This window comes from Heteronotia binoei, chromosome 8 (genome assembly GCF_032191835.1).
Source record: "Heteronotia binoei isolate CCM8104 ecotype False Entrance Well chromosome 8, APGP_CSIRO_Hbin_v1, whole genome shotgun sequence".
In the NCBI taxonomy this organism is placed as follows: Eukaryota; Metazoa; Chordata; class Lepidosauria; order Squamata; family Gekkonidae; genus Heteronotia; species Heteronotia binoei.
The window spans coordinates 130,503,557-130,530,794 of NC_083230.1; the positions used below are offsets into that span (position 1 = coordinate 130,503,557).

The 27,238-nt window shown below is 49.6% G+C and overlaps 3 protein-coding genes across 3 annotated transcripts in view; 1 reads left to right on the top strand and 2 right to left on the bottom strand.

Moving 5' to 3' along the window:
- The window catches only part of LOC132575954 (src substrate cortactin-like), a 55,507-nt gene extending 51,019 nt beyond the window's left edge, over window positions 1-4,488 (top strand). The window contains exons 14-16 of the mRNA XM_060244643.1: window positions 1,234-1,558; window positions 2,268-2,339; window positions 4,290-4,488. Of these exons, the coding sequence (XP_060100626.1) occupies window positions 1,234-1,558; window positions 2,268-2,339; window positions 4,290-4,426 (534 nt within the window). The 3' untranslated portion in view covers window positions 4,427-4,488. The remainder of the gene's footprint in view (window positions 1-1,233; window positions 1,559-2,267; window positions 2,340-4,289) is intronic.
- A 4,921-nt stretch (window positions 4,489-9,409) lies between these two features.
- On the bottom strand, window positions 9,410-10,375 carry LOC132575807 (olfactory receptor 5T7-like). The gene has a single exon (XM_060244497.1). The coding sequence runs from the start codon at window positions 10,373-10,375 to the stop codon at window positions 9,410-9,412; it is 966 nt and encodes a 321-aa protein (XP_060100480.1).
- A 14,280-nt stretch (window positions 10,376-24,655) lies between these two features.
- Window positions 24,656-25,621, bottom strand: LOC132575808 (olfactory receptor 5V1-like). The gene has a single exon (XM_060244498.1). The coding sequence runs from the start codon at window positions 25,619-25,621 to the stop codon at window positions 24,656-24,658; it is 966 nt and encodes a 321-aa protein (XP_060100481.1).
- Between the last annotated feature and the right edge of the window lie 1,617 nt (window positions 25,622-27,238).

Sequence of the window (27,238 nt, forward strand, 5' to 3'; positions counted from 1 at the left end):
GGAGGGGGAGAGCTTGGAGGAGACTGATAGTCAACAGCCGGCACTGGTGCCTGGAATGTGGGGAGAGTGATGGATGGGCCAGCTGCTGGTTGTTTGCTGAGGAGCTGGTAGGCAACTCTTCCAGGTCTGTTAACCCTTCCAGCTCCCCCTCATCAGGGCTCATGACAAGAGATCTGACAAGATCGGGCTAACCTGGGCCATCCAAGCCAGGGCATGTCCAATGTAAAAAGGTAAAGGCAGTCCCCTGTGCAAGAAACATCGACTGCGGGGTGACATGATAGAGGTTTACAAGAATGTGCATGGTATGGAGAAAGTAGAGAAAGAAGTCCTTTTCTCCCTTTCTCACGATACAAGAACTCGTGGAAATTGCTGAGCAGTCAGGTTAAAAGGGATAAAAGGAAGTACTTCTTCACCCAAAGGGTGATTAACATGTGGAATTCACTGCCACAGGAGGTGGTGGTGGCTACAAGCATAGCCAGCTTCAAGAGGGGATTGGATATAAAAATGGAGCAGAGGTACATCAGTGGCTATTAGCCACAGTGTGTGTGTGTGTGTGTGTGTGTATGTATGTATGTATATGTGTGTGTGTATATATATACACACATATATTGGCCACTGTGTGACACAGAGTGTTGGACTGGATGGGCCATTGGCCTGATCCAACATGGCTTCTCTTTTGTTCTTATGTAACAGAGTGCTGGACTGGATAGGCCATTGGCCTGATCCAACATGGCTTCTCTTCTGTTCTTATGTGACCCAGAGTGTTGGACTGGATGGGCCATTGGCCTGATCCAAAATGGCTTCTCTTATGTTCTTCTGTGACACAGAGTGTTGGACTGGATGGGCCATTGGCCTGATCCAAAATGGCTTCTCTTATGTTCTTCTGTGACACAGAGTGTTGGACTGGATGGGCCATTGGCCTGATCCAACAGGGCTTCTCTTATGTTCTTATGTGACACAGAGTGTTGGACTGGATAGGCCATTGGCCTGATCCAACATGGCTTCTCTTATGTTCTTCTGTGACACAGAGTGTTGGACTGGAGGGTCCGTTGGCCTGATCCAAACGGGCTTCTCTTATGTTCTTATGCCAGTGGTTTCCAACTGCAATCTCCCTAAAATGAAACAAAATGATTGGGCTTGACCCTACTGCCTTTTTGGCTGCTGCTGGAGAGAAGGCGCTTAGCCAGATGACAGCCAGCTTGATCTCTTGTCTCTTTTTCGCCTGATGTTCAGGGAGCAGCAGAGGAGGAAGAGGAGCGGCCTCCTGCCCTCCCCCCGCGCCATCTGGAGTTGGAGGAAGCGCCCAAAGCCCCCGCCATGCAGGCCCTACTCGAGGTGGAGAGCCCAGAGGGTGGCAATGATTACGAGGACATTCCTGAGCCCCCCAGCTGTTGGGAGGAACCCCCGGACCCCAAGGAGGATGCGGGGGACTATGAAGAGATGCCAGGGCCTTTGGGGGAGGTGGAACCCATCTACGACGACTCTGCCGACCTGGGCCAGGAGTACGAGGAGATCCCTGACTTGAAGCCGGGCAGGGGTGCGGCTGCGCCCCCTGGAGGTGAGAGGAGGGAAAGCTGGCATAGATTGGAGGGCTGGGGAATCCCTGCTGGTTTGGGGTGGGGGTAGAGGGGTAGAATCTTTCTGGAAGCACCTGGCTCGGACCACTAGTTATGGAGTTCCAAGTGGAGGGGGAGGATTGGGAAAGGCCGTTCCTTGTGGGGTCACCACCCCCTAGGGTTGCCCCAGATGGGGGCAGGGGATCCCCCAGTTTGGAGACCCTCCCCCCACTTCAGGGTCATCAGAAAGCAGGAGGGGGGGAGGGAAATGTCTGCTGGGCACTCCATTATTCTCTAGGGAGACCAATTCCTATAGGGTATAATGGAAATTGATCCACGGTTTTCTGGGGCTCTGGGGAGGGGTTGTTTTTTGAGGTAGAAGCACCATACGTGTAGCATAGCAGCCAGTACCTCTCCTCAAAACATCCCCCAAGTTTCAAAAGGATTGGACCAGGGGGACCAATTCTATGAGCCCCCCCAGAGAAGCTGCCCCTAACCTCCGTTATTTCCTATGGGAGGAGCACGGTCCTTTTAAATGCGGTTGTCAGAATTCCTGTTGGAGTTCAATCGTGCTTGTCACACCTTTGCTCCTGACTCCACCCCCAAAGTTTCCTGACTCCACCCCCAAAGCCCCCAGATATTTCTTGAGTCAGACGTGACACCCCTACTCTTCCCTCCCCCCCGGCCGAATCTTGGTTTTTCTTCCTGCAGGGAGTGAGGGACCCGTGTACGAGGTGGGCGATCCGGGCTTGTCGGCTGTGGCCCTCTATGATTACCAGGGAGGTGAGTTGACCCTTTGTCCTGCCGGCTGGTGCATGAGAGGGGGGAAGGGGAGGGGGAGCTTGAAGGTGGGTTTGGGGACAGGGAATGAGGACAGGTGGGTCAGCAGAGTTGAGCTGTCAAGTTCCCTGGCCGGGCGTGATGTGGCCAGTTTGGTGTACTGGAGAGCCAATTTGGAGAGCCAGGTTGGTGTAGTGGTTAAGTGCGTGGGAGAACCGGCTTTGATTCCCCACTCCTCCACTTACAGCTGCTGGAATGGCCTTGGGTCAGCCATAGCTCTCTTATCTGGGAGAACTGATTTGACTCCCGACGCCTCCACTTGCAGCTGCTGGAATGGCCTTGGGTCAGCCATAGCTCTCTTATTGGGGAGAACCGGGCTTGATTCCCCACTCCTCCACTTGCAGCTGCTGGAATGGCCTTGGGTCAGCCAGAGCTCTCTTATCTGGGAGAACAGGGTTTGATTCCCCACTCCTCCACTTGCAGCTGCTGGAATGGCCTTGGGTCAGCCAGAGCTCTCTTATCTGGGAGAACTGGGTTTGATTCCCCACTCCTCCACTTGCAGCTGCTGGAATGGCCTTGGGTCAGCCAGAGCTCTCTTATCTGGGAGAACCGGGTTTGATTCCCCACTCCTCCACCTGCAGCTGCTGGAATGGCCTTGGTTCAGCCATGGCTCTCTTATCTGGGAGAACCGGGTTTGATTCCCCACTCCTCCACTTGCAGCTGCTGTAATGGCCTTGAGTTAACCAGAGCTCTCTTATCTGGGAGAACCGGGTTTGATTCCCCACTCCTCCACTTGCAGCTGCTGGAATGGCCTTGGGTCAGCCAGAGCTCTCTTATCTGGGAGAACCGGGTTTGATTCCCCACTCCTCCACTTGCACCTGCTGGAATGGCCTTGGGTCAGCCATAGCTCTGGCTGAGGTTGTCCTTGAAAGGGCAGCTGCTGTGAGAGCCCTCTCCAGCCCCACCCACCTCACAGGGTGTCTGTTGTGGGGGAGGAAGGTAAAGGAGATTGTGAGCCGCTCTGAGACTCTTCGGAGTGGAGGGGGGGGGATCTAAATCCAATATCTTCTTCTTCGTCTTCTTCAAAGATGAAAATGTAAAAAAAAAAAAATGTGATAAAGAACCGTGCATGAAAATCTAACACTGTTACCAATGGGTTACAATTTCGATCCCATATACAAATCTCTTGCAGACTTTATAGAGTTCATCAGAGAGACAATTAGGGTTGCCAGGTTCCCCCGCAGCCTCCAGACCTTTTTCACACGGGTGAAGTGCACATGGTGTGATGATGTCACCCGGAAGTGATGTCATCGCACCAACGACATCACGTGGCGGCCACTCCATGTGTTTCTGGGGAAACTCTATGGTTTTTCCGGATGCTCTAGCCATTTGGGAGGGGAAACTCTATGGTACCTGTTGTACCATAGAGTTTTGCATTCCAAATGGCTAGATTGGCCGGGAAAACCATAGAGTTTTCCCAGAAACGCCTAGAGTGGCCACCGCACGATGTCGCCAGCACAATGACTTTACTTCCGGGTGATGTCATCGCGCTGGCGATGTTGGGAGAGGTCCCCCCACCAGCCCAATTTGGGCCAGCAGCTTGAGAACCTCCTGGGCGGGGGAACCATGCCTAGAGACGATGTCCTTTATAGCAGATTTTTCTGTTTTAAGGGAATTTGCTATAAGGACATTGTCTCTCTGATGAACTTTGTCAAATCTGCAAGAGGTTTGTATATGGGATTGAAATCGTAACCCGTGGCTAACAGTTTTAGATTTTCATGTACCGTTCTTTATCACATTTAACAGATTTTTTGCGTTTTCAGCTTTTGTGACTGTGAGCATTTTTGCATCATTTTCTGCTTTCGGTTGCATTTTTCCCTGTGTTGGTGAAGCCCTGCTATGGCAAGACTGGCATGCTGACACTCCCCTTTCCCCCCCACCCCCTTTTGGCAGACGGGGACGACGAGATCTCCTTCGACCCTGGCGACACCATCACCCACATCGAGCAGGTGGACGAGGGCTGGTGGCGTGGGCGCTGCCAGGGGGCCGTGGGCCTCTTCCCGGCCAATTACGTGGAACTCCTGAAGTGAGAGACTCCGCCTGCTGCGCCCTCCCAACTACCCCCACGAGACAGGCCCCGATCCTGCTTTGCTGGCGGAGGGCTGGAGAGCAGGAGAGCAGAGCGGAACTTCCTCAGCCCTCATTTCATGATCCAGCCCCAGGTGTGGAGACCGAAGGCTTTGCCTCCCTAGGCTCAGTGGCTTCTCCAGGCCTGGGGCAGTTTTCTGAGCTTTTGCAGCCTGTGCCCTGTCAGTTCAGCTCATGGTACTAGAATAGGGTTGCCAATCCCCAGGTGGGGGCAGGGGATCCCCTGGTTTGGAGGCCCTCCCCCCGCTTCAGGGTCATCAGAAAGCAGGGGGAGGGGAGGGAAATATCTGCTGGGAACTTTATTCCCATAGGAAATAATGGAGAATGGATCTGTGAGTATCTGGGGCTCTGGGGGGGGGGCTGTTTTTTGAGGTAGAGGCCCCAAATTTTAGCGCAGCATCTGGTGCCTCTCCTCAAAATACCCTCCAAGTTTCAAAATGATTGGACCAGGGGGTCCAATTCTATGTGCCGCAAAAAAGGTGCCCCTATCCTTCATTATTTCTTATGGAAGGAAGGCATTGAAAAGGTGTGACATCCCTTGAAATGTCATGGCCAGAACTCCCTTTGGAGTTCAATTGTGCTTATCACAACCTTGCTCCTGGCTCCGCCCCCAATGTCTCCTGGCATTTTTGGTAGCAGGAACTCATTTGCATATTAGGCCACACACCACTGATGGAGCCAATCCTCCTGGAGCTTCCAGCAGGCCCTGTACGAAGAGCCCTGTAAGGAATTCTAGCGGGACCTCCTTTGCTTATTAGGCCACACCCCCCTGATGCAGCCAGTCCTTCTGGAGCTTCCAGTAGGCCCTGTACGAAGAGCCCTGTAAGGAATTCTAGCAGGACCTCCTTTGCCTATTAGGCCACACACCCCTGATGTAGCCAATCCTCCTGGAGCTTCCATTAGGCCCTGTACAAAGAGCCCTGTAAGGAATTCTAGCAGGACCTCCTTTGCCTATTAGGCCACACACCCCTGATGTAGCCAATCCTCCTGGAGCTTACAGGAAGAGAGGCTGGGCTCAGTAGCTCTGCTGTGCAATTGAGAGAGCCTGGCAAAGTGAGCTCTCCTTCCCCCACTTCCTCCCTAAGGGAGGAGCTCTGCTCTGTAGCTCCGGTGTGATTGAGCAAGCCTGGGAAATCAAGCTGTGATGCAGAAGGAAGCAAGAGAGAGGGAGAAGGAAGCAGATGGCAGCCAGTTGCTCGGGGGCCTGATAGGGGCTACTGTACAGTAGTACAGGGGCTACTGTAAGCTCTTGGGGGATTGGCTACATCAGGATACGTGGCCTGATATGCAAAGGAATTCCTGCTACAAAAAAAGTCCTGGTTCTTGAAGATTCACGACAGACCCTCTTATTCCTGTGCTTGTGTGCTGTTCCTCAAGCCATTAAAAACTGGAGATTTCAGCTCTCCCCGAGTTGCCTTCTGCATTTCCTGCCTGGCCCTGGGTGGACAAGTAATTGAATCTCTAACCCCTTGACTACACAACTTTGCAAGAACCAAAGCTACTGGCAATAACAACTCATGTCTACTCCAAGACACCTCTGCAGTTAGTCGATAACCTCCGTGCTTGAGAGGAGACGGATGGAGCGTAACAACAGGGTCTCAGTTAATTACTCTCAGCGTTCCACAATTCAGAAGGATACATCTGCCCATCAGACTCCAATTTTGATATGTTTGTTTCCTTTGCTATGTCCCCCCCCCCCCGGAATTACTCCCCCCCCCCAAAAAAAAAGATTAGCTAAACTTGTTATTCCTGTTTGGTCTTTGCATCTCTCAAACAACTTTATGATAATTTGCTGCTCATCCTGTAACCCAGGGGTGTCAAACATGTGGCCCAGGGCCTGAATCAGGCCCTCGGAGAGCTCCTATCAGGCCCACGAGCAACTCACCGTCGTCTGCTTTCTTCTCCCTCTCTCTTGCGTCCTTCTGCATCACAGCTTGCTTTGCCAGGCTTGCTCAATCGCACAGCAGAGCTACAGAGCAGAGCTCCTCCCTTGGGGAGGAAGTGGGGGAAGGAGAGCTCGCTTTGCCAGGCTCTCTCAATCGCACAGCAGAGCTACTGAGCCCAGCCTCTCTTCCTTCTGTTGGCTGAGGCTCAACAAGCCAGTGAGGTGGATTAGGCTGAGTCTGTGTTTGTTTGTGTCCTTTATAAAGTTTATATCTCCCCCATTACATTTTATAACACACATGGCCCGGCCTGACAAGGTCAAGATCTGGCCCTCATAACAAATGAGTTCAACACCCCTGCTCTAATCTATATGTATAGGCTGGCAACTTCTTTTGCAGTGTATATGAAGAAGTGTGCGTGCCCATGAAAGCTTATGCTCAAAATAAAACTTTGTCTCGAAGGGGTCGCTAGACTCAAATTTTGTTCTGTTGCTTCAAACCAACACTACCCACCTGGATCTAATCGTAATCCGTTCTAGAACTCGCCCTGCAGTTCCAAGAACTGCAAGGCAGGAAATAAGGCTTCTGGATTGGAGAGGGGAGCTATGAAGCTCCATGATAGAAAAATACATCCCCACTCCTCCACCTGCAGCTGCTGGAATGGCCTTGGGTCAGCCAGAGCTCTCTTATCTGGGAGAACCGGGTTTGATTCCCCACTCCTCCACTCGCAGCTGCTGGAATGGCCTTGGGTCAGCCAGAGCTCTCTTATCTGGGAGAACTGGGCTTGATTCCCCCCTCCTCCACTTGCACCTGCTGGAATGGCCATGGGTCAGCCAGAGCTCTCTTATCTGGGAGAACCGGGTTTGATTCCCCCCTCCTCCACCTGCACCTGCTGGAATGGCCTTGGGTCAGCCATAGCTCTCTTATCTGGGAGAACCGGGTTTGATTCCCCACTCCTCCACTTGCAGCTGCTGGAATGGCCTTGGGTCAGCCAGAGCTCTCTTATCTGGGAGAACCGGGTTTGATTCCCCCCTCCTCCACTTGCAGCTGCTGGAATGGCCTTGGGTCAGCCAGAGCTCTCTTATCTGGGAGAACCGGGTTTGATTCCCCACTCCTCCACTTGCAGCTGCTGGAATGGCCTTGGGTCAGCCAGAGCTCTCTTATCTGGGAGAACTGGATTTGATCCCCCACTCCTCCACTTGCAGCTGCTGGAATGGCCTTGGGTCAGCCAGAGCTCTCTTATCTGGGAGAACCGGGTTGGATTCCCCTCTCCTCCTCTTGCAGCTGCTGGAATGGCCTTGGGTCAGCCAGAATTCTCTTATCTGGGAGAACCGGGTTTGATTCCTCACTCCTCCACTTGCAGCTGCTAGAATGGCCTTGGGTCAGCCAGAGCTCTCTTATTTGGGAGAACCGGGTTTGATTCCCCACTCCTCCACTTGCACCTGCTGGATGGCCTTGGGTCAGCCATAGCTCTTTTACCTGGGAGAACTGGGTTTGATTCCCCCCTCCTCCACTTGCAGCTGCTGGAATGGCCTTGGGTCAGCCAGAGCTCTCTTATCTGGGAGAACCGGGTTTGATTCCCCCCTCCTCCACTTGCACCTGCTGGAATGGCCTTGGGTCAGCCATAGCTCTCTTATCTGGGAGAACCGGGTTTGATTCCCCCCTCCTCCACTTGCAGCTGCTGGAATGGCCTTGGGTCAGCCACAGCTCTCTTATCTGGGAGAACCGGGTTTGATTCCCCACTCCTCCACTCGCAGCTGCTGGAATGGCCTTGGGTCAGCCAGAGCTCTCTTATCTGGGAGAACCGGGTTTGATTCCCCCCTCCTCCACCTGCAGCTGCTGGAATGGCCTTGGGTCAGCCAGAGCTCTCTTATCTGGGAGAACCGGGTTTGATTCCCCACTCCTCCACTTGCAGCTGCTGGAATGGCCTTGGGTCAGCCACAGCTCTCTTATCTGGGAGAACCGGGTTGGATTCCCCCCTCCTCCACCTGCAGCTGCTGGAATGGCCTTGGGTCAGCCAGAGCTCTCTTATCTGGGAGAACCGGGTTTGATTCCCCACTCCTCCACTTGCAGCTGCTGGAATGGCCTTGGGTCAGCCACAGCTCTCTTATCTGGGAGAACCGGGTTGGATTCCCCACTCCTCCACTTGCAGCTGCTGGAATGGCCTTGGGTCAGCCAGAGCATTCTTATCTGGGAGAACCGGGTTTGATTCCCCCCTTCTCCACTTGCAGCTGCTGGAATGGCCTTGGGTCAGCCAGAGCTCTCTTATCTGGGAGAACCGGGTTTGATTCCCCACTCCTCCACTTGCAGCTGCTGGAATGTCCTTGGGTCAGCCACAGCTCTCTTATATGGGAGAACCGGGTTTGATTCCCCACTCCTCCACTTGCAGCTGCTGGAATGTCCTTGGGTCCGCCACAGCTCTTGCACAGGTTGTCCTTGAATGGGCAGATGCTGTGAGAGCTCACTCAGTCCCATTAATCACAGGGTGTCTGTTGTGAGGGGCAGGACTAGATCTACATATTTTTTGAGGGGGGGGGCAAAATTAAAAAATGGCGCCCCTTTTTGGGACATTCTATCTTATGGTCCCTTAGAATACAATGGACTCCATACCCAATTTGGCGCCCCCCCTCTGTTGACGCCAGGGGCGTCTTCCCCCCCCTAGATCTGGCCCTCATATGGGGAGAAGATATAGCAGTCTCTGATTCAGAGAGAAGGGCGGGGTATAAATCTGCAGTCTTCTTCTTCTTCGAAAACAATTCTTAGACCATGGTATTGGATTCCAGACTGTGTTGTCGCTCCCTAAAGAAGGAAGAGGAAACAGGGCCGGAAAGAGGGGAGGAAGGGGAGGGGAAAGGAAAAGGCGTCCTCAACCTGTCCTCACCCAAAGGCCTGGTGGAAGGTATCTACCTTCTGTCTGAGGTATAGTAGAGGGTTGGTATGTGGCCATTCTTCATATGGGGCATAGCAACCTACGGACAGAGGGAGGGGAAACATGGGAAACAGGATACTTGTGTGTTGCAGGATCTTGGTCCAGCTTTTCTCTCACTGCTTCCTTGGGGAAGTAAATTCCCTACTCTTCAGACCTAGTGTCTTCCACAGGGCGTTCTTCACCTCCTTGTTGCGGAAGCTGTAGATGAGCGGGTTCAGCATGGGTGTGATGATACAATACAGTGTGGAGATCAGGGTGTCGAGTTCCAAGGAGTAGCCAGCACTGGGACGGTTGTAATTCACGTTGGCCATCCCAAAGTAGATGATGACCACCACCACATGGGAAGCACATGTGGAAAAGGCCTTGCGCCGGCCCATGTTGGAGCGAATCCGCAAGATGGCGGACAGGATGTAGATGTACGAGATGGCAACAAGTAGGAACGGACTCAAGCCCACAAAGACGCTGGCTGTGTGAAGGGCCATCTCATTGACATAGGTGTCACTGCAGGCGATTTTCAGGAGCGGTGGAACATCGCAAAATATGTGGTCAATCTGGTTGGCCCCACAGAAGGACAGGTTGGTGGTCAGGGCGGTGTGGATGGCTGAGTCCAAGATGCCCCAGAGCCATGAAAAAATGGCCAGAGGGACACGGACTTGGCTGCTCATGAGATGACTGTAGCGCAGTGGCTGGCAAATGGCGGCATAGCGGTCGTAGGCCATGACGGCCAGCAAGGCACACTCTGAACCCGCAAACGTCATCAGGAAGAACATCTGGGCCATGCACTGGTTGTACGAAATGGTGGGTTTCTGGCTCACGAAGTTTGCCAGGATCTTGGGGACAGTGACGGATGAGTAGCAAACATCCAAGCAGGAGAGATGGCTGAGGAAAAAGTACATGGGGCTGTGGAGGCGGGAGTCCAGCTGGATCAGGGTGACTATCGTGGTGTTCCCAATGATGGTAATGAAATAGATTGCTAAGAAGACCAGGAATAGGAAGGCATGACCCTTTGAGGCACCAGAAAAACCAAGGAAGATGAATTCCATCACCTGTGTTTGATTACCACCTGTTATGGGCTCCATCTGGAAAGAAAGGGCCAGGAAGGAACATAAATTAATAAGGGCAAAAACAGGACTCACAACTGTGCGTGTGCATGTGTGTATGTAATTCCATGTAGAATTATGTCTCTGGTATAGAAGTAACTTTCTTGGACTATTTCAGCTTTTATAGAGATAAGTGTTGAGGGTTTCTTAGTTTAGCAAAAAGGCAGTGGAGGGGTGATGTGATAGAGATCTACAAAATGACTCAAGCTGCGGCGAAGGTGGAGAGAGAGAACCTTTTCTCCCCTCTTAGAGGACTAGATTGACAGGAAGTTCTTCTTTCGATTGACGTGAAGTTCTTCATACCACGAATAACTGACCTATGGAATTCCCTGGCGTTAAATGGGATCTTGGATGGTCTTACAGCACAGATGAATTGAAACTAAGGGTGTGCGTTTGGCTTTATCCAAGCAACAAAAAAAAAGCTGGAAAATACCTTATAGCAGGGTGGCCAACGGTAGCTCTCCAGATGCTTTTTGCCTACAACTCCCTTCAGCCCCAGCCATTGGCCATGCTGGCTGGGGCTGATGAGAGTTGTTGGCAAAAAACATCTGGAGAGCTACCGTTGGCCACCCCTGCCTTATAGGTATTTTCTTTCAGTTGCATATGTGCGGTGGGGTGGTATTTCCAGCTATCGAGCATAACCAATCCTAGATAATTTGGGAATTATCCGGGAAAACGGGATAGCCACAGTTAAATGATGTTTAAAGAGAGCGCACTCTTGGTGAAGCTATAGCTCCATGGATACTTATAAAGGGTCCACAAGACCTTTACAAACCTTCAGTTTCATTATAGCCCATGGGCACCATTATGGTCAATGATCCCCTTTTAAGGAATCTATTTGGGGGTCTGTGGGAGGTGTCTTGGGGGGGGGGGTTTAATAGTGACACCAAATATTCCGTGTACTTTCTGGTGCCTCTACTCAAATATTGCTCAAGTTTCAAAAAGACTGGACCTCGGTTCCAATTCTATGGGCCCCTGGAGAAAGTGTCCCCATTCACCATTATTTCCAGTGGAGGGCAAAAGAGGGAAAAAAGCAAGGTCGAAGTCAAACCAGAGAGTCTCTGCAGTAGAAACTGAAGGGGAGGCATTTTTGCAAAACCAGTGCCTCTGTGGTTCAAGAAATCCAAGGAAAGGGGGTCCAATCCCAGCATAGCCAGTGCCCAGCAAAACCTGGTGTCTTCCCTTAAATGCTTCCTTGTTTTTCTCCCCTTTTAATCCATTGAAACCGGGCAGCGCAGGAGAGGCCCATCTGAGCCTGGGTGGAGAGTTCTCCCCGCAGGATCACCTCCATCTGCCCCACTCAAAAATGGGGCTGAGGCCAAACTGAAAAGGCTACAGGGGGCTACACCACTGGACTCAGGTCCCTGAGTTGTCAATCCTTGGCTGGCTGGGACATAGGAACATATGAACATATACCTTTCTACTGAATCAGACCTTGGGTCCATCCAAGTCAGTCTTGTCTCCTCAGACTGGCAGCGGCTCTCCAGGGTCTCAAGCTGAGGTTTTTCACACCTCTTTGCCTGGACCCTTTTGAGTTGGAGATGCCAGGGATTGAACCTGGGACTTCCTGCTTCCCAAGCAGATTCTCTACCACTGAGCCACACAGCCCTTTCCCATGAAGCTGCCTTGTACTGAATCAGACCCTCCTGGGTCCATCCAAGTCAGTCTTGTCTCCTCAGACTGGCAGCGGCTCTCCAGGGTCTCAAGCTGAGATTTTTCAACCTACTTGCCTGGACCCTTTTGAGTTGGAGATGCCGGGGATGGAACCTGGGACCTTCTGCTTACCAAGCAGATGCTCTACCCCTGAGCCACCATCCCCATCCATTGTGCAATCTCTACTGCCAACACTCAGTGCCTGGGAGCTGCTCTCAAGCATCTGGAATTGAAGCCAAACCACCGGCTCTGGTTCAGTTTGACTTTGCAATGGGGACAGAAAGTTAAGACATGGGCTTGAGCAAAATTGCAGTTTTTAGAGCATGAAGAAGACAAAGTATGATGTCTTCATCCATTAATGTGTGTTTTTTTACTTTTTTTTTGGGGGGGGGGGGGCTCACAAAATACATTTCCTTCTCCACTGCAGAGAATAGATGCTTTATAGCTGTGGTGCTGGAGAAGAATCTTGAGAGTCCCTTGGACTGCAAGAAGAACAAATCAGTCAGCCCTAACGGAACTCAACGCAGTCTGTTCTCTGGAAGGTCATATGCTGAAGCTGAAGCTCAAATACTTTGGCCACCAAACGAGAAGGGAGCACTCCCTGGAGAAGACCCTGATGCTGGGAAAGACAGAAGGCCAAAGAAGAAAACCTGCTGTGAATTAAACAATGACACCATGCTGGGAATTATTAGGAAGGGAATTGAAAACAAATCAGCCAGTATCATATTGCCCCTGTATAAATCGATGGTGCGGTCTCATTTGGAATACTGTGTGCAATTCTGGTCACCGCACCTCAAAAAGGATATTATAGCATTGGAAAAAGTCCAGAAAAAGGCAATAGAATGATTACAGGTTTGAAAGACTTTCCCTATGAAGAAAGGTTAAAACGCTTGGGGCTCTTTAGCTTGGAGAAACATCGACTGAGGGGTGACATGATAGAGGTTTACAAGATGATGCATGGGATGGAGAAAGTAGAGAAAGAAGTCCTTTTCTCCCTTTCTCAGAATACAAGAACTCATGGGCATTCAATGAAATTGATGAGCAGTCGAGTTAGAACGGATAAAAGGAAGCCCTTCTTTACCCAAAGTGTGATTAACACATGGAATTCACTGCCACAGGAGGTGGTGGTGGCTGCAAGCATAGCCAGCTTCAAGAGGGGGTTAGATAAAAATATGGAGCAGAGGTCCATCAGTGGCTATTAGCCACAGCATATTGTTGGAACTGTCTGGGGCAGGGATGCTCTGTATTATTAGTGTTTTGGGGGGGGGGGCAAAGTGGAAGGGTTTCTAGCCCCACTTGTGAGCCTCCTTTTTTTCTGTCCACTTTGTGACGCAGAGTGTTGGACAGAATGGGCCATTGGCCTAATCAAACATGGCTACTATTATGTTCTTATGTTTTTATTTAGAAGGGAGATCATGGAGGAAGTTAAGAACATAAGAGCATAAGAAAAAGCCATGTTAGATCATGCCAGTGGCCCATCCAGTACAACACTCTGTGTCACACAGTGGTCAAAAAACCCAGGTGCCCTCAGGAGGTCCATCAGTGGGGCCAGGAAACTAGAAGCCTTCCCATAGTGGCCCCAAGCACCAAGAATACAGAGCATCACTGCCCCAGACAGAGAGTTCCATCTATACCCTGTGGCTAAGAGCCATTGATGGACCTCTACTCCAGATTCTTATCTAATCCCCTCTTGAAGCCAGCTGTGTTGCAGCTGCCACCGCCTCCTGTGGCAGTGAATTCTGCATGTTAATCACCCATTGGGTGAAGAAGGACTTCCTTTTATCCATTCTAATCCAAATGCTCAGCAATTTCATTGAATGCCTACGAGTTCTTGTATTGTGAGAAAGGGAGAAAAGGACTTCTTTCTCTGCCTTCTCCATCCCATGCATAATCCTGTATACCTCTATCTTGTCACCCCTCGGGGGGCGTTTCTCCAAGCTAAAGAGCCCCAACCGTTTTAACCTTTCTTCATAGGGAAAGTGTTCCAACCCTTGAATCCTTTTCTGCACTTTTTCCAATGCTAGAATATCTTTTTTGAGGTGCGGTGACCAGAATTGTACACAGTATTCCAAAGAAACAATCCCCCTTCCCCATTCCAAAAGGAAGCTTTCCCAGGGCTGGTGCTGCATTGCTAGACCCTTGCTCTTCCACTCACCTTCCTTCTGTCAGCCGAATGAAATCAGTTGGCTGCTTTCGGGTGTGTGAAGACACTCAGATGAGGAGTCCTCTTCTCATGGAGAGACAGGCTGGAGGCCCAGAGAAGGCAGAACGCTTTCTGAATGGAGACTTTGTTTCCAGCTCTCTGCTCTCCTGCTAGGCAGGCTGGGAAGTGGATCCAAGTGCCCCCTGAACAGCCCCCAGGAAGGATCTCAGTAGCTCCCACAAGCACTCCCCCATCAGAAGCCCCAAAGCCAGGCTGCAGGTTTGCGCTCTTTGTCAGGTGAAGCCAGCATGGTAAGACTGAGGGTTTTTGTTTTCTCTGAGAGTCTGCGAGAGGTCCCCGGAGAGACAGAGAGATTGGTGTCACAGGGAAGAACAACTAAGAAAGAGTCCAGAAAAGAAGTTTTCCTCTTGGGGCCTGCTGGCAGGAGAAATTGCACAATGGATGGGGATGGTGACTCAGTGGTAGAGCATCTGCTTGGTAAGCAGAAGGTCCCAGGTTCCATCCCTGGCATCTCCAACTCAAAAGGGTCCAGGCAAGTAGGCATGAAAAACCTCCGCTTGAGACCCTGTAGAGCCGCTGCCAGTCTGAGGAGACCAGTCAGACTTGGATGGACCCAGGGGATGATTCAGTGTATGGCACCTTCTTATCTAGGGAGGGTGGCTCAGTAGTAGGGGATCTGTTGGGTAAACAGAAGGTCCCAGGTTCTATCCCCGGCATCTCCAACTCAAAAGGGTCCAGGCAAATAGACATGAAAACGTCAGCTTGACACCCAGAAGAGCCACTGCCAGTCTGAGGAGACAAGACTGACTTGGATGGACCGAGGGTCTGATTCAGTAGAAAGGTATATGTTCACATGTTCCTATGTCCCAGGCAGCCAAGTGTCAGAACTGGAACGAACTTCAGACGATTCCAATACTGGTTACAAAGTAAGGATCTTTATTGAAGAACTACAGTGCTAGAGCTACGAGATAACAGTAATGCCGAGTCCCGGCAGTTGGTTACATTTTATGCCATCAGCGAAGTACAATAAAGCTATCATTCACACGGGTTACAGACAGGTGTCTCCTTTCCCAGGCTTCGTTATCAGAAGGGAGGATGCCTCCCTGTGGTGAAGGCCAAACGGCCTGTCTTCAAAAGGGCACCTGTGGATGTTGAACAGAGACTATCTGTCGCCCGTCATGGAGTCCTAAATATTTGGAATAGCTATGAGGCGCAGGGTTAATTGCTCAGGCTATGGACTCTGTGTTAGTGTTAGTGTTAGGTTACAGCATGGAGTCAGTTTGGTCAATGCAGACAGAGAGAAAGTTACAAGTTCTGACACCAAGGACCGACAACTCAGGGACCTGAATCAGGTGGTTCTTGGGCTTGAGTCCCTAAAGTCCATTTGCCCACATTTGGGGGATAAATGGGAACTTACATCTAGAAACTTGTCCAATGGCAGGATTCATGAACACAGGGCAGCAGGTGTGAAAGCCCAGTGGAAGATATCTGGGTGAGGATAAGGGAAGGAAGGCCAGACAATGTTGTGTCAGAATCTGCTATACACCTCCTCCTGACCATAGAATCACAGAGTTGGAAGGCACTCCCCGGGGTCATCTAGTCCAACCCCCTGCACAATGCAGGAAATTCACAAATACCTCTCCCTAAGTTCACAGGATCTTCACTGCTGTCAGATGGCCATCTAGCCTCTGTTGAAAAACCTCCAAGGAAGGAGAGCCCACCACCTCCCAAGGAGGAAGCCTGTTCCACTGAGGAACCGCTCTAACGGACAGGGAGTTCTTCCAAATGTTGAGCCAGAAACTCTTCTGATTTTATTTCAACCCATTCTGGGATCACAGAAAACAATTCCACACCATCCTTTAGATGACAGCCCTTCAAGTCCTTGAAGATGGTTTGAAATGGTCTACAGAAGAGGAAGTAGTAAAATCTCAAATGGTCAAATGGGCAATCAATGTGAACAGAGAAATTCAAATGGATACTTGGGAGTACCTTTGGAAGAACTCGATGAAGATGTCAACATGTCAGAATATTAAGGAGAACTGTTTTAAGATGATGTATAGGTCGTATATGACTCCGAAAAAATTGGCAAAGATGAGTAAAAAGATGTCGGATAGATGTTGGAAATGTAAAAATCATGAGGGTTCTTTTTCCATATGTGGTGGACTTGTGAAAAAGTGAAAAAGTTTTGGCGGATGATACAACAAGAAATCTCTAAAATTTTGGGTTATGACTTCAAGAAAGTTGCAGAGACTTTTCTGCTAGGATTACAATTAGAAAAATTTCCAAAAGAAGACAGGACTTTAATTTGGTATTTGCTCTCAGCTGCTAGGACATTGTATGCGCAGTCGTGGAAGCAAGAAAAAATACCAGAGAAATGGGACTGGATTGTGAAAGTTTTATCGTGATGGATAAATTAACAAGAACTTTAAGAGACTATGATTTAGACGTGTTTAAAAATGAGTGGAAGAAAGTTAAAAGATATATAGAGCAAGAGTGGAACGTAAAAAGACATTGGACAATTTTTTAGTATGAGAAGAAAAAGACATTGAACTTTGATTGGTTAGGGGTACTTTATAATTGAAATCAAATATATAACTTTGGGGGAAGTCTAATAATGGAGGGAGGGGGGATAGAAAATACCATATGGGTTAGAGATAGAAAGGATATAATTAAATATTGTAACCATATGTTATCAATAAATTGTTAAAACACAAGTCCTTGAAGATGATGATCCTATCACCTCTAAGCTGCCTCCTCTCCAAACTAAACATGCCCAGCTCCTTCAACCTTTCCTCATAGGACTTGGTCTCCAGACCCCTCACCATCTTCGTCACGCTCCTCTGGACCTGTTCCAGCTTGTCTATATCCTTCTTAAAATGTGGTGAGCATGATGTGTGGTGGATGCTGCCCTCCTTGAACAACTTGGCAGGGTTTCCAAACAACATGCTCTGGCAGTGATGGGTGACTTCGGCTTCCCTGATGTGTGCTGGGAGACATACTCTACAAAGCGTCCACAGATGCTCAGTTCATTGTAAGCGCAAAAAAAAGCGGTCAGTTTCACAAGGCATTCTTTTCTCTTTCTTGACTAACATTGATTAAGAATGATGCATCATTATACTGTAAGCATCTTTATATTTAGTTCCAGGATTTCTAATTAATGATAGAACATGGCTTCAACACCACACGGAAAAACCTGAGCAGTCAGGTTAAAACAGATAAAAGGAAGTCCTTCTTCACCCAAAGGGTGATTAACATGTGGAATTCACTGCCACAGGAGGTGGTGGCGGCTACAAGCATAGCCAGCTTCAAGAGGGGATTGGATAAAAATATGGAGCAGAGGTCCATCAGTGGCTATTAGCCACAGTGTGTGTGTGTGTGTGTGTATTTTGGCCATTGTGTGGTACAGAGTGTTGGACTGGAGGGGCCATTGGCCTGATCCAACATGGCTTCTCTTATGTTCTTAACCTCTTGAGTCTTATAAAATTGACCACTGTGTTTTGCACTTGCAATGAATTGAGCTTTGGGTGAGTTCTGAGTATGAATTCAGCAACTACTTTCAAGTAAGATCTTTATTTGAGTGATGTATCATGAGTACTTGTGTATTCTGTTCCAGAATAATCAAGTAATTTGTCGGACGAAGGATACTATCGAAAAATGCCTATTTTCACCAGAAATGTGTCACTTTTATTCTGGAGAGAATTGCTAGCACCTTTTGAATACTCAGCATAAGAAGAGAAAATTATTCTGTAGAGATCATGGACTCTGTGTTTATATACAAAGAAATGGAATTTGTGAATGTCTACAATATATGTTCATATTGTATTGTTAATTTTTACATTGTGATATAACATGAAGCTGAAGCTCAAGTACTCTGGTCACCCAATGAGAAGGGAGCACTCCCTGGAGAAGACCCTGATGCTGGGAAAGACAGAAGGCAAAAGAAGAAGGGGATGGCAAAAGATGAGATGGCTGGACAGCGTTACTGATGTCACAAACAGGAATTTGAGCAGACTTTGTAGGATGGTGGAAGACAGGAGGGCCTGGCATGACTTGGTCCATGGGGTTGCAAAGAGTCGGACTCGACTGTGTGACTGAACAACAACATAACATGAATGTACATTAAGTTGTATCATATTCTTCTTTAATTACATAAATCGATCTTTTTAAGCAGTAAGAGTGCCTAATAGTAGAGTGTGCAATCAATATTGTTTACTAAGTAAATAATTCTACACAGTTATCTCAATTCCACCATGTTTCTTTCCCTTATTTGTTGTTGTTCAGTCGCACAGTTGAGTCCGACTCTCTGCGGCCCCATGGACAAAGTCACGCCAGGCCCTCCCGTCCTCCACCATCCTCCGAAGTCCGCTCAAATTCGTGTTTGTTACATCAGTAACACTATCCAGCCATCTCATCTTTTGCCATCCCCTTCTTCCTATGCCTTCTGTCTTTCCCAGCATCAGGGTCTTCTCCAGGGAGTGCTCCCTTCTCATTGGGTGGCCAAAGTATTTGAGCTTCAGCTTCAGCATCTGACCTTCCAGGGAACAGTCAGGGTTGATTTCCCTTAGGACTGACTGATTGGATCTTCTTGCAGTCCAAGGGACTCTAGTTGTGTTGTTGTTCAGTCGCACAGTTGAGTCCGACTCTTTGTGTCCCCATGGACCAAGTCACGCCAGGCCCTCCTGGCTTCCACCATCCTCTGAAGTCTGCTCAAATTCGTGTTTGTTACATCAGTAATGCTGTGCAGCCATCTCATCTTCTGCCGTCCCCTTCTTCTTTGGCCTTCTGTCTTTCCCAGTATCAGGGTCTTCTCCAGCACCACAGCTCAAAAGCATCTATTCTTCTGTGCTCGGCCTTCCTTATGGCCCAGCTCTCACAGCCTTATTTCCCTTATTTACCTAATCTCATTTGCAGACATTTTGTGGTTGCATCCACTGTCCTGAGTCAAAGATAGCCACAGGCTCAAAAAAGGTTGGAGACCCCTACTCTACATTGAGTCACTGTCAAGAGTTGCTGGATTAAGAACGGGGAGAGCTGGGTTCTAATTCCCACTCAGTCCACAACACTCCCTGGATGACCTTATGCCAGTCATTTTTTCTCAGCTTGATGTACCCACCAAAGCTGCTCAGAAGATAAAATGGAGAGGAGAGAAGAATGAGGGCCCTCCTGAGGTCTTTGGAGGAACGACAGCATAAAATGTGAGAGATAAACATCAGAACAGGAAATGTACGACTGGGAAACTTTCTAGCTATTTGGCCTTTTGTCATGATCTTAGGCCTAGTGTGGCCTACAGGCTTTTGGAGAAGCTTACATTGGGGTTGCTAGTGGGCCTACATCTCCCAGAATCCCTTCTGTCCCTCTGATTGGATGGGCCTCAGTTTTGGAGGGGAAACTTGTCCAATGGAGGATAGAGAGGTGGGACCTGGAAGCTAGAGGTGGTGTGTTCTTTCTGGAAAGACCGAGCTGAAGAGAGGCTGCAGCAGGAGAGTTCCCTCATTCAAAGAGGGGTAAGTGAGTTGAAATCAGGAGGAGGGAACGTATAATTGATTGCATCAGGCTTTTTATTTTCTTTGTAGAAGAGAAGACATTGGATTTATACCCCGCCCTTTGTTAGCCAAAGGAGATCCAGAGCAGCTTACAATCTCCTTTCCCTTCCCCTCCCCACAACAGACACCCTGTGGGGTAGGTGGGGCGGAGAGAGCTCTGACAGAAACTGCTCCTGAGCAGAACAGACATGTGAGAACTTGTGAATGATCCAAGGTCACATCAGCAGGTTTATGTGAAGGAGTGGGGAATCAAACCCGGTTCTCCCAGGTAAGAGTCGATGCTCTTAACCACTACAGCAACTGGCTTGCACCACTTCACTGTACCACCTTTACTGTGTTTCCTTGTTTACAAACTGCACTAATAACTTTACAATCCACTTGTTTGTTCTTGAGCACTTACAATAAACAATTTGCTCTTATACTGCCTGGGTCCTCGTGTCTTTTTGGTTATGGATAGAGATATTCAGGACTCTTTTTGTAGCAGGAACTCCTTTGCATATGAGGCCAAACCCCCGTGATATAGCCAATCCTCCTGGAGCTTACAGTAGACCATGCACTGGCTACATCAGGGGAGTGTGGCCTAGTATGCAAATGAGTTCCTGCTACAAAAAAGCCCTGAAGATAATTGCTGAGAAGGAAGGAAGAAGGGTCAGATGGGTGCTCTGAGCCCTCCTACACAGACCTGTACCAGACTGATGGCAGCCAGTAGAAGGCCCTTCCTGGTCCCCTGACTGTGACATCTGGTGGGTGGTCAAGTGTACGGACTCTTATCTGGGAGAACCCGGTTTGATTCCCCCCTCCTCCACTTGCAGCTGCTGGAATGGCCTTGGGTCAGCCAGAGCTCTCTTATCTGGGAGAACCGGGTTTGATTCCCCACTCCTCCACTTGCACCTGCTGGAATGGCCTTGGGTGAGCCAGAGCTCTCTTATCTGGGAGAACCGGGTTGGATTCCCCACTCCTCCACTTGCAGCTGCTGGAATGGCCTTGGGTCAGCCAGAGCTCGCTTATCTGGGAGAACCGGCTTGGATTCCCCCCTCCTCCACTTGCAGCTGCTGGAATGGCCATGGGTCAGCCAGAGCTCTCTTATCTGGCAGAACTGGGTTTGATTCCCCCCTCCTCCACTTGCAGCTGCTGGAATGGCCTTGGGTCAGCCATAGCTCTCTTATCTGGGAGAACCGGGTTGGATTCCCCCCTCCTCCACTTGCAGCTGCTGGAATGGCCATGGGTCAGCCAGAGCTCTCTTATCTGGCAGAACTGGGTTTGATTCCCCCCTCCTCCACTTGCAGCTGCTGGAATGGCCTTGGGTCAGCCAGAGCTCTCTTATCTGGAAGAACCGGGTTTGATTCCCCCCTCCTCCACTTGCAGTTGCTGGAATGGCCTTGGGTCAGCCATAGCTCTCTTATCTGGGAGAACCGGGTTTGATTCCCCACTCCTCCATTTGCACCTGCTAGAATGGCCTTGGGTCAGCCAGAGCTCTCTTATCTGGAAGAACCGGGTTTGATTCCCCACTCCTCCACTTGCCCCTGCTGGAATGGCCTTAGGTCAGCCATAGCTCTCTTATCTGGGAGAACCGGGTTGGATTCCCCCCTCCTCCACTTGCACCTGCTGGAATGGCCTTGGGTCAGCCATAGCTCTGGCAGAGGTTGTCCTTGAAAGGATATGCTAAATATTTCATGTCTGGTTTATTATATTTATGTACAGCTCTGCGAAACGTGGGATCAAGTATTACCGTGTTGTGTTTTCTTCACTGTGCCTTGCTGTATGGAAGGAAGTTTTGGAACTTTGGTCTCCGTGGTCAACCCTACCTCTAGAATTACTGCCTGCACCTCTATGAAGGTTTGGACATTTAATTGCCTTGAAATGACTTTGGGTGTGGGTTTGTAGATTCTAAATGTATCATTCTTCCAAATTGTATTGACCTAAAGACTTTCTGATATTTATTTAAGTGTTTTGTTGATTATTATCTTTGGAAGCTGGTTTTCGCGGAGGTTTTTGACCTGTTCCCCTGCCCCACCTGGGAATTGGCAAGCCCACCTCCAACTCATTTTGATAAGAAGCACTTCTGTTTCTGCCCAGCCATTCCATTTGCCCTCCTTTCCCCGGGCATCTTTTCTCCTGCAAGGACCGATATCGCCCAACACTCTTCTCTGCAAAATAGTTGTCCCCCCCCCCCCTCCACTTGTTTAAATTTTTTATTGAAAATATCAACATAGTTAAGCACAGGTTATTAGAAAACAATTGGGTGGTTCTAAATCATAAAACAACACTGTTTTATGACACCTCTTACCGAGCACCACCCTCTGTCTGCATTTAAAGGCTACCCCCGAACTCCAATGTTGGCAAGGCTGAAGAAGAAGAAGAAAAAGATATTGGATTTATATCCCACCCTCCACTCCGAAGAGTCTCAGAGTGGCTCACAATCTCCTTTACCTTCCTCCCCCACAACAGACACCCTGTGAAGTAGATGAAGATATTGCATTTATATCCCACCCTCCACTCTGAAGAGTCTTAGAGCAGGTCACAATCTCCTTTCCCTTCCTCCCCCACAACAGAAACCCTGTGAGGAAGATGAAGATATTGGATTTATATCCCGCCCTGCACTCCGAAGAGTCTCAGAGCAGCTTACAATCTCCTTTACCTTCCTCTCCCACAACAGAAACCCTGTGAGGAAGATGAAGATACTGGATTTATATCCCGCCCTCCACTCCGAAGAATCTCAGAGCGGCTCACAATCTCCTTTACCTTCCCCCCCACCACAACAGACACCCTGTGAGGTAGATGAAGATACTGGATTTATATCCTGCCCTCCACTCCGAAGAGTCTCAGAGCGGCTCACAATCTCCATTACCTTCCTCCCCCACAACAGACACCCTGTGAGGTAGATGAAGATACTGGATTTATATCCCGCCCTCCACTCCGAAGAGTCTCAGAGCGGCTCACAATCTCCTTTCCCTTCCTCCCCCCCAACAGACACCCTGTGAGGTAGATGAAGATATTGGATTTATATCCCGCCCTCCACTCCGAAGAGTCTCAGAGCGGCTCACAATCTCCTTTACCTTCCTCTCCCACAACACAAACCCTGTGAGGAAGATGAAGATACTGGATTTATATCCCGCCCTCCACTCCGAAGAGTCTCAGAGCGGCTCACAATCTCCTTTACCTTCCTCTCCCACAACAGTAACCCTGTGAGGAAGATGAAGATATTGGATTTATATCCCGCCCTCCACTCCGAAGAATCTCAGAGCGGCTCACAATCTCCTTTACCTTCCCCCCCACCACAACAGACACCCTGTGAGGTAGATGAAGATACTGGATTTATATCCTGCCCTCCACTCCGAAGAGTCTCAGAGAGGCTCACAATCTCCTTTCCCTTCCACCCCCCCCCCCACAACAGACACCCTGTGAGGTAGATGAAGATATTGGATTTATATCCCGCCCTCCACTCCGAAGAGTCTCAAAGCGGCTCACAATCTCCATTACCTTCCTCCCCCACAACAGACACCCTGTGAGGTAGAGGAAGATACTGGATTTATATCCCGCCCTCCACTCCGAAGAGTCTCAGAGCGGCTCGCAATCTCCTTTCCCTTCCCCCCCCACAACAGACACCCTGTGAGGTGGGTGGGGTTGAAGAGGGCTCTCACAGCAGCTGCTGTTTCAAGGACAACCTCTTCCAGGGCTATGGCTGACCCAAGGCCATGCTAGCAGGTGCAAGTGGAGGAGTGGGGAATCAAACCCGGTTCTCCCAGATTAGAGAGCTCTGGCTGACCCAAGGCCATTCCAGCAGCTGCAAGTGGAGGAGTGGGGAATCAAACCTGGTTCTCCCAGATTAGAGAGCTCTGGCTGACCCAAGGCCATTCCAGCAGCTGCAAGTGGAGGAGTGGGGAATCGAACTCGGTTCTCCCAGATAAGAGTCCGCACACTTAACCACTACACCAAACTGGCTCTCCAGTTTGGCTGCAGGTCAAAAGATGATAATGAACTGTGTCAACCGCTTCTGTAAGATCTAGTAATATCAGCAGCGCTGACCCGCCTCAATCCAGCTGCCTGTAAAGCTCATGTGTGAGGGCGACCAGAGCTGCCTCCATCCCATGGGCAGGGCGGAAGCTGGATTGGGATGGGTCCAGAGCTGATGTGTCATCCAGGAAGCTCTGGAGCTGCTCCACAACTTCTCTCTCTATTTCCTTACACAGAAATGAAAGATTCGAGACACGGTGGTAATTAAAAAAAAAAAAGGTAAAGGTAGAACCCCGTGCAAGCACCAGTCGTTTCTGACTCTGGGGTGACATCGCATCATGACGTTTTCGCGGCAGACTTTTTACGGAGTGGTTTGCAATTGCCTTCCCCAGTCACCCACACTTTCCCCCCAGCAAGCTGGGGACTCATTTTACCAACCTCGGAAGGATGGAAGGCTGAGTCAACCTTGAGTAGGCTACCTGAACCAGCTTCTGCTGGGATCGAACTCAGGTCGTGAGCAGGGAGTTTGGACTGCAGTACTGCAGCTTTACCACTCTGCACCATGGGGCCACTTGGGTGGTAATTGGAAGGACCTGAAGGATCCAAGGTTGGTTTCTTTGATACAACCATCAACTTCTTCAGTCCCACTGGTAGACCCCTGAATCCAGGGATAGATTGATACTGCCCACCAGGGGACCTGGTATTCCCTTGCCACCATCTTTCACCAGCCATGAGGGGGATGGGTTCAACAGACATCTGGTGGGCATAACAGTGCCCAGAATCCTGTCAGCATCAGCCCAGGAGAGATGGCTAAAGCTATCAAGGACTGAAACCAAAGAAAATGCATTGTATAGGGCATATCAGCTGAGCAACCTACAGAAGGTATCAGGGGAAGATGGGAAAGTGGATGTTCATCTGGTATGGGATCGTGGTTCAGCTTTTCTCTCACTGCTTCTTTGTGGAATTGTGTTCCTTACTCTTTAGCCCCAGTGCCTTCCACAGGGCGTTCTTCACCTCCTTGTTGCGGAAGCTGTAGATGAGCGGGTTCAACATGGGTGTGATGATACAATACAGTGTGGAGATCAGAATGTCGATTTCCAAGGAGTAGCCAGCACTGGGGCGGTTGTAGTTCAACTTGGACATCCCAAAGTAGATGATGACCACCACGAAGTGGGAAGCACATGTGGAAAAGGCCTTGCGCCGGCCAGTGTTGGAGCGAATCCGCAAGATGGCGGACAGGATGTAGATGTACGAGACGACAACAAATAGGAATGGGATCAAGTCTATAAAGACGCTGGTTGTGTGAAGAGCCATCTCATTGACATAGGTGTCGCTGCAGGCGATTTTCAGGAGCGGTGGAACATCGCAGAATATGTGGTCAATCTGGTTGGACCCACAGAAGGACAGGTTGGTGGTCAGGGCGTTGTGGAAGGCTGAGTTCAAGAAGCCAAGGAGCCACGAAAAAGTGGCCAGAGAGACACGGACTTGGCTGCTCATGAGATGACTGTAGCGCAGTGGCTGGCAAATGGCGGCATAGCGGTCGTAGGCCATGGCGGCCAGCAAGACACACTCTGTAGCTGTAAACGTCATCAGGAAGTATATCTGGGCCATGCACTGGTTGTACGAAATGGTGAATTTCCGACTCATGAAGTTTGCCAGGATCTTGGGGACAGTGACGGATGAGTAGCAAACATCCAAGCAGGAGAGATGGCTGAGGAAAAAGTACATGGGGCTGTGGAGGCGGGAGTCCAGCTGGATCAGAGTGACTATGGTGGTGTTCCCAATTATGGTGATCAAGTAGATCGCTAAGAAGGCCAGGAATAGAAAGGTGTGGCCCCTTGAGATACCGGAGAAACCAAGGAAGATGAATTCCATCACCTGTGTTTGATTTCCACCTGCTATGGGCTCCATCTGGAAGGAAAGGGCCGGGAAGGAACAGAAATTAATATAGGCAAAAACAGGACTCCCAACTGTACGTGTGTTTGTGTATAATTCCACGTAGGCTTATGTTTCTGGTATAGAATTAGCTCTCTTGGGACTATTTCAGCTTTTATAGAGATAAGTGTTGAGTTTCTTAGTTTAGCAAAAAGGCAGTGGAGGGGTGATGTGATAGAGATCTACAAAAATACTTAAGGTGTGGCAAAGGTGGAGAGAGAGAATCTCTTAGAGGACTAAATTGACATGAAGTTCTTCATACCATGAACAACTGACCTATGGAATTCCCTGGCGTTAAATGGGATCTTGGATGGTCTTACAGCACAGATGAATTGAAACTAAGGGTGTGCGTTTGGCTTTATCCAAGCAAAAAAAAAGCTGGAAAATACCTTATAGCAGGGTGGCCAACGGTAGCTCTCCAGATGTTTTTTGCCTACCACTCCCTTCAGCCCCAGCCATTGGCCATGCTGGCTGGGGCTGATGGGAGTTGTTGGCAAAAAACATCTGGAGAGCTACCGTTGGCCACCCCTGCCTTATAGGTATTTTCTTTCAGTTGCATATGTGTGGTGGGGTGGTATTTCCAGCTATTGAGCATAACCAATCCTAGATAATTTGGGAATTATCCGGGAAAACGGGATAGCCACAGTTAAATGATGTTTAAAGAGAGCGCACTCTTGGTGAAGCTATAGCTCCATGGATACTTTTAAAGGGTCCACAAGACCTTTACATACCTTCAGTTTCGTTATAGCCCATGGGCACCATTATAGTCAATGATCCCCTTTTGAGGAGTCTATATGGGGGTCTTTCGGAGGTGTCTGGGGGGAGGTCTGTTTTTTTTATAGAGACACCAAATATTCCGTGTACTTTCTGGTGCCTCTACTCAAATATTGCTCAAGTTTCAAAAAGACTGGACCTCGGTTCCAATTCTATGGGCCCCTGGAGAAAGTGTCCCCATTCACCATTATATCCAGTGGAGGGGGAAAGAGGGAAAAAAGCAAGGTCGGAGTCAAACCAGAGAGTCTCTGCAGTAGAAACTGAAGGGGAGGCATTTTTGCAAAACCAGTGCCACTGTGGTTCAAGAACTCCAAGGAAAGGGGGTCCAATCCCAGCATAGCCAGTGCCCAGCAAAACCTGGTGTCTTCCCTTAAATGCTTCCTTGTTTTTCTCCCCTTTTAATCCATTGAAACCGGGCAGCGCAGGAGAGGCCCATCTGAGCCTGGGTGGAGAGTTCTCCCCGCAGGATCAGCTCCATCTCCCCCACTCAAAAATGGGGCTGAGGCCAAACTGAAAAGGCTACAGGGGGCTACACCACCGGACTCAGGTCCCTGAGTTCTCAATCCTTGGCTGGCTGGGACATAGGAACATATGAACATATACCTTTCTACTGAATCAGACCCTTGGTCCATCCAAGTCAGTCTTGTCTCCTCAGACTGGCAGCGGCTCTCCAGGGTCTCAAGCTGAGGTTTTTCACACCTACTTGCCTGGACCCTTTTGAGTTGAAGAAGCCGGGGATGGAACCTGGGACCTTCTGCTTACCAAGCAGATGCTCTAACACTGAACCACACAGCCCTTTCCCATGAAGCTGCTTTGTAC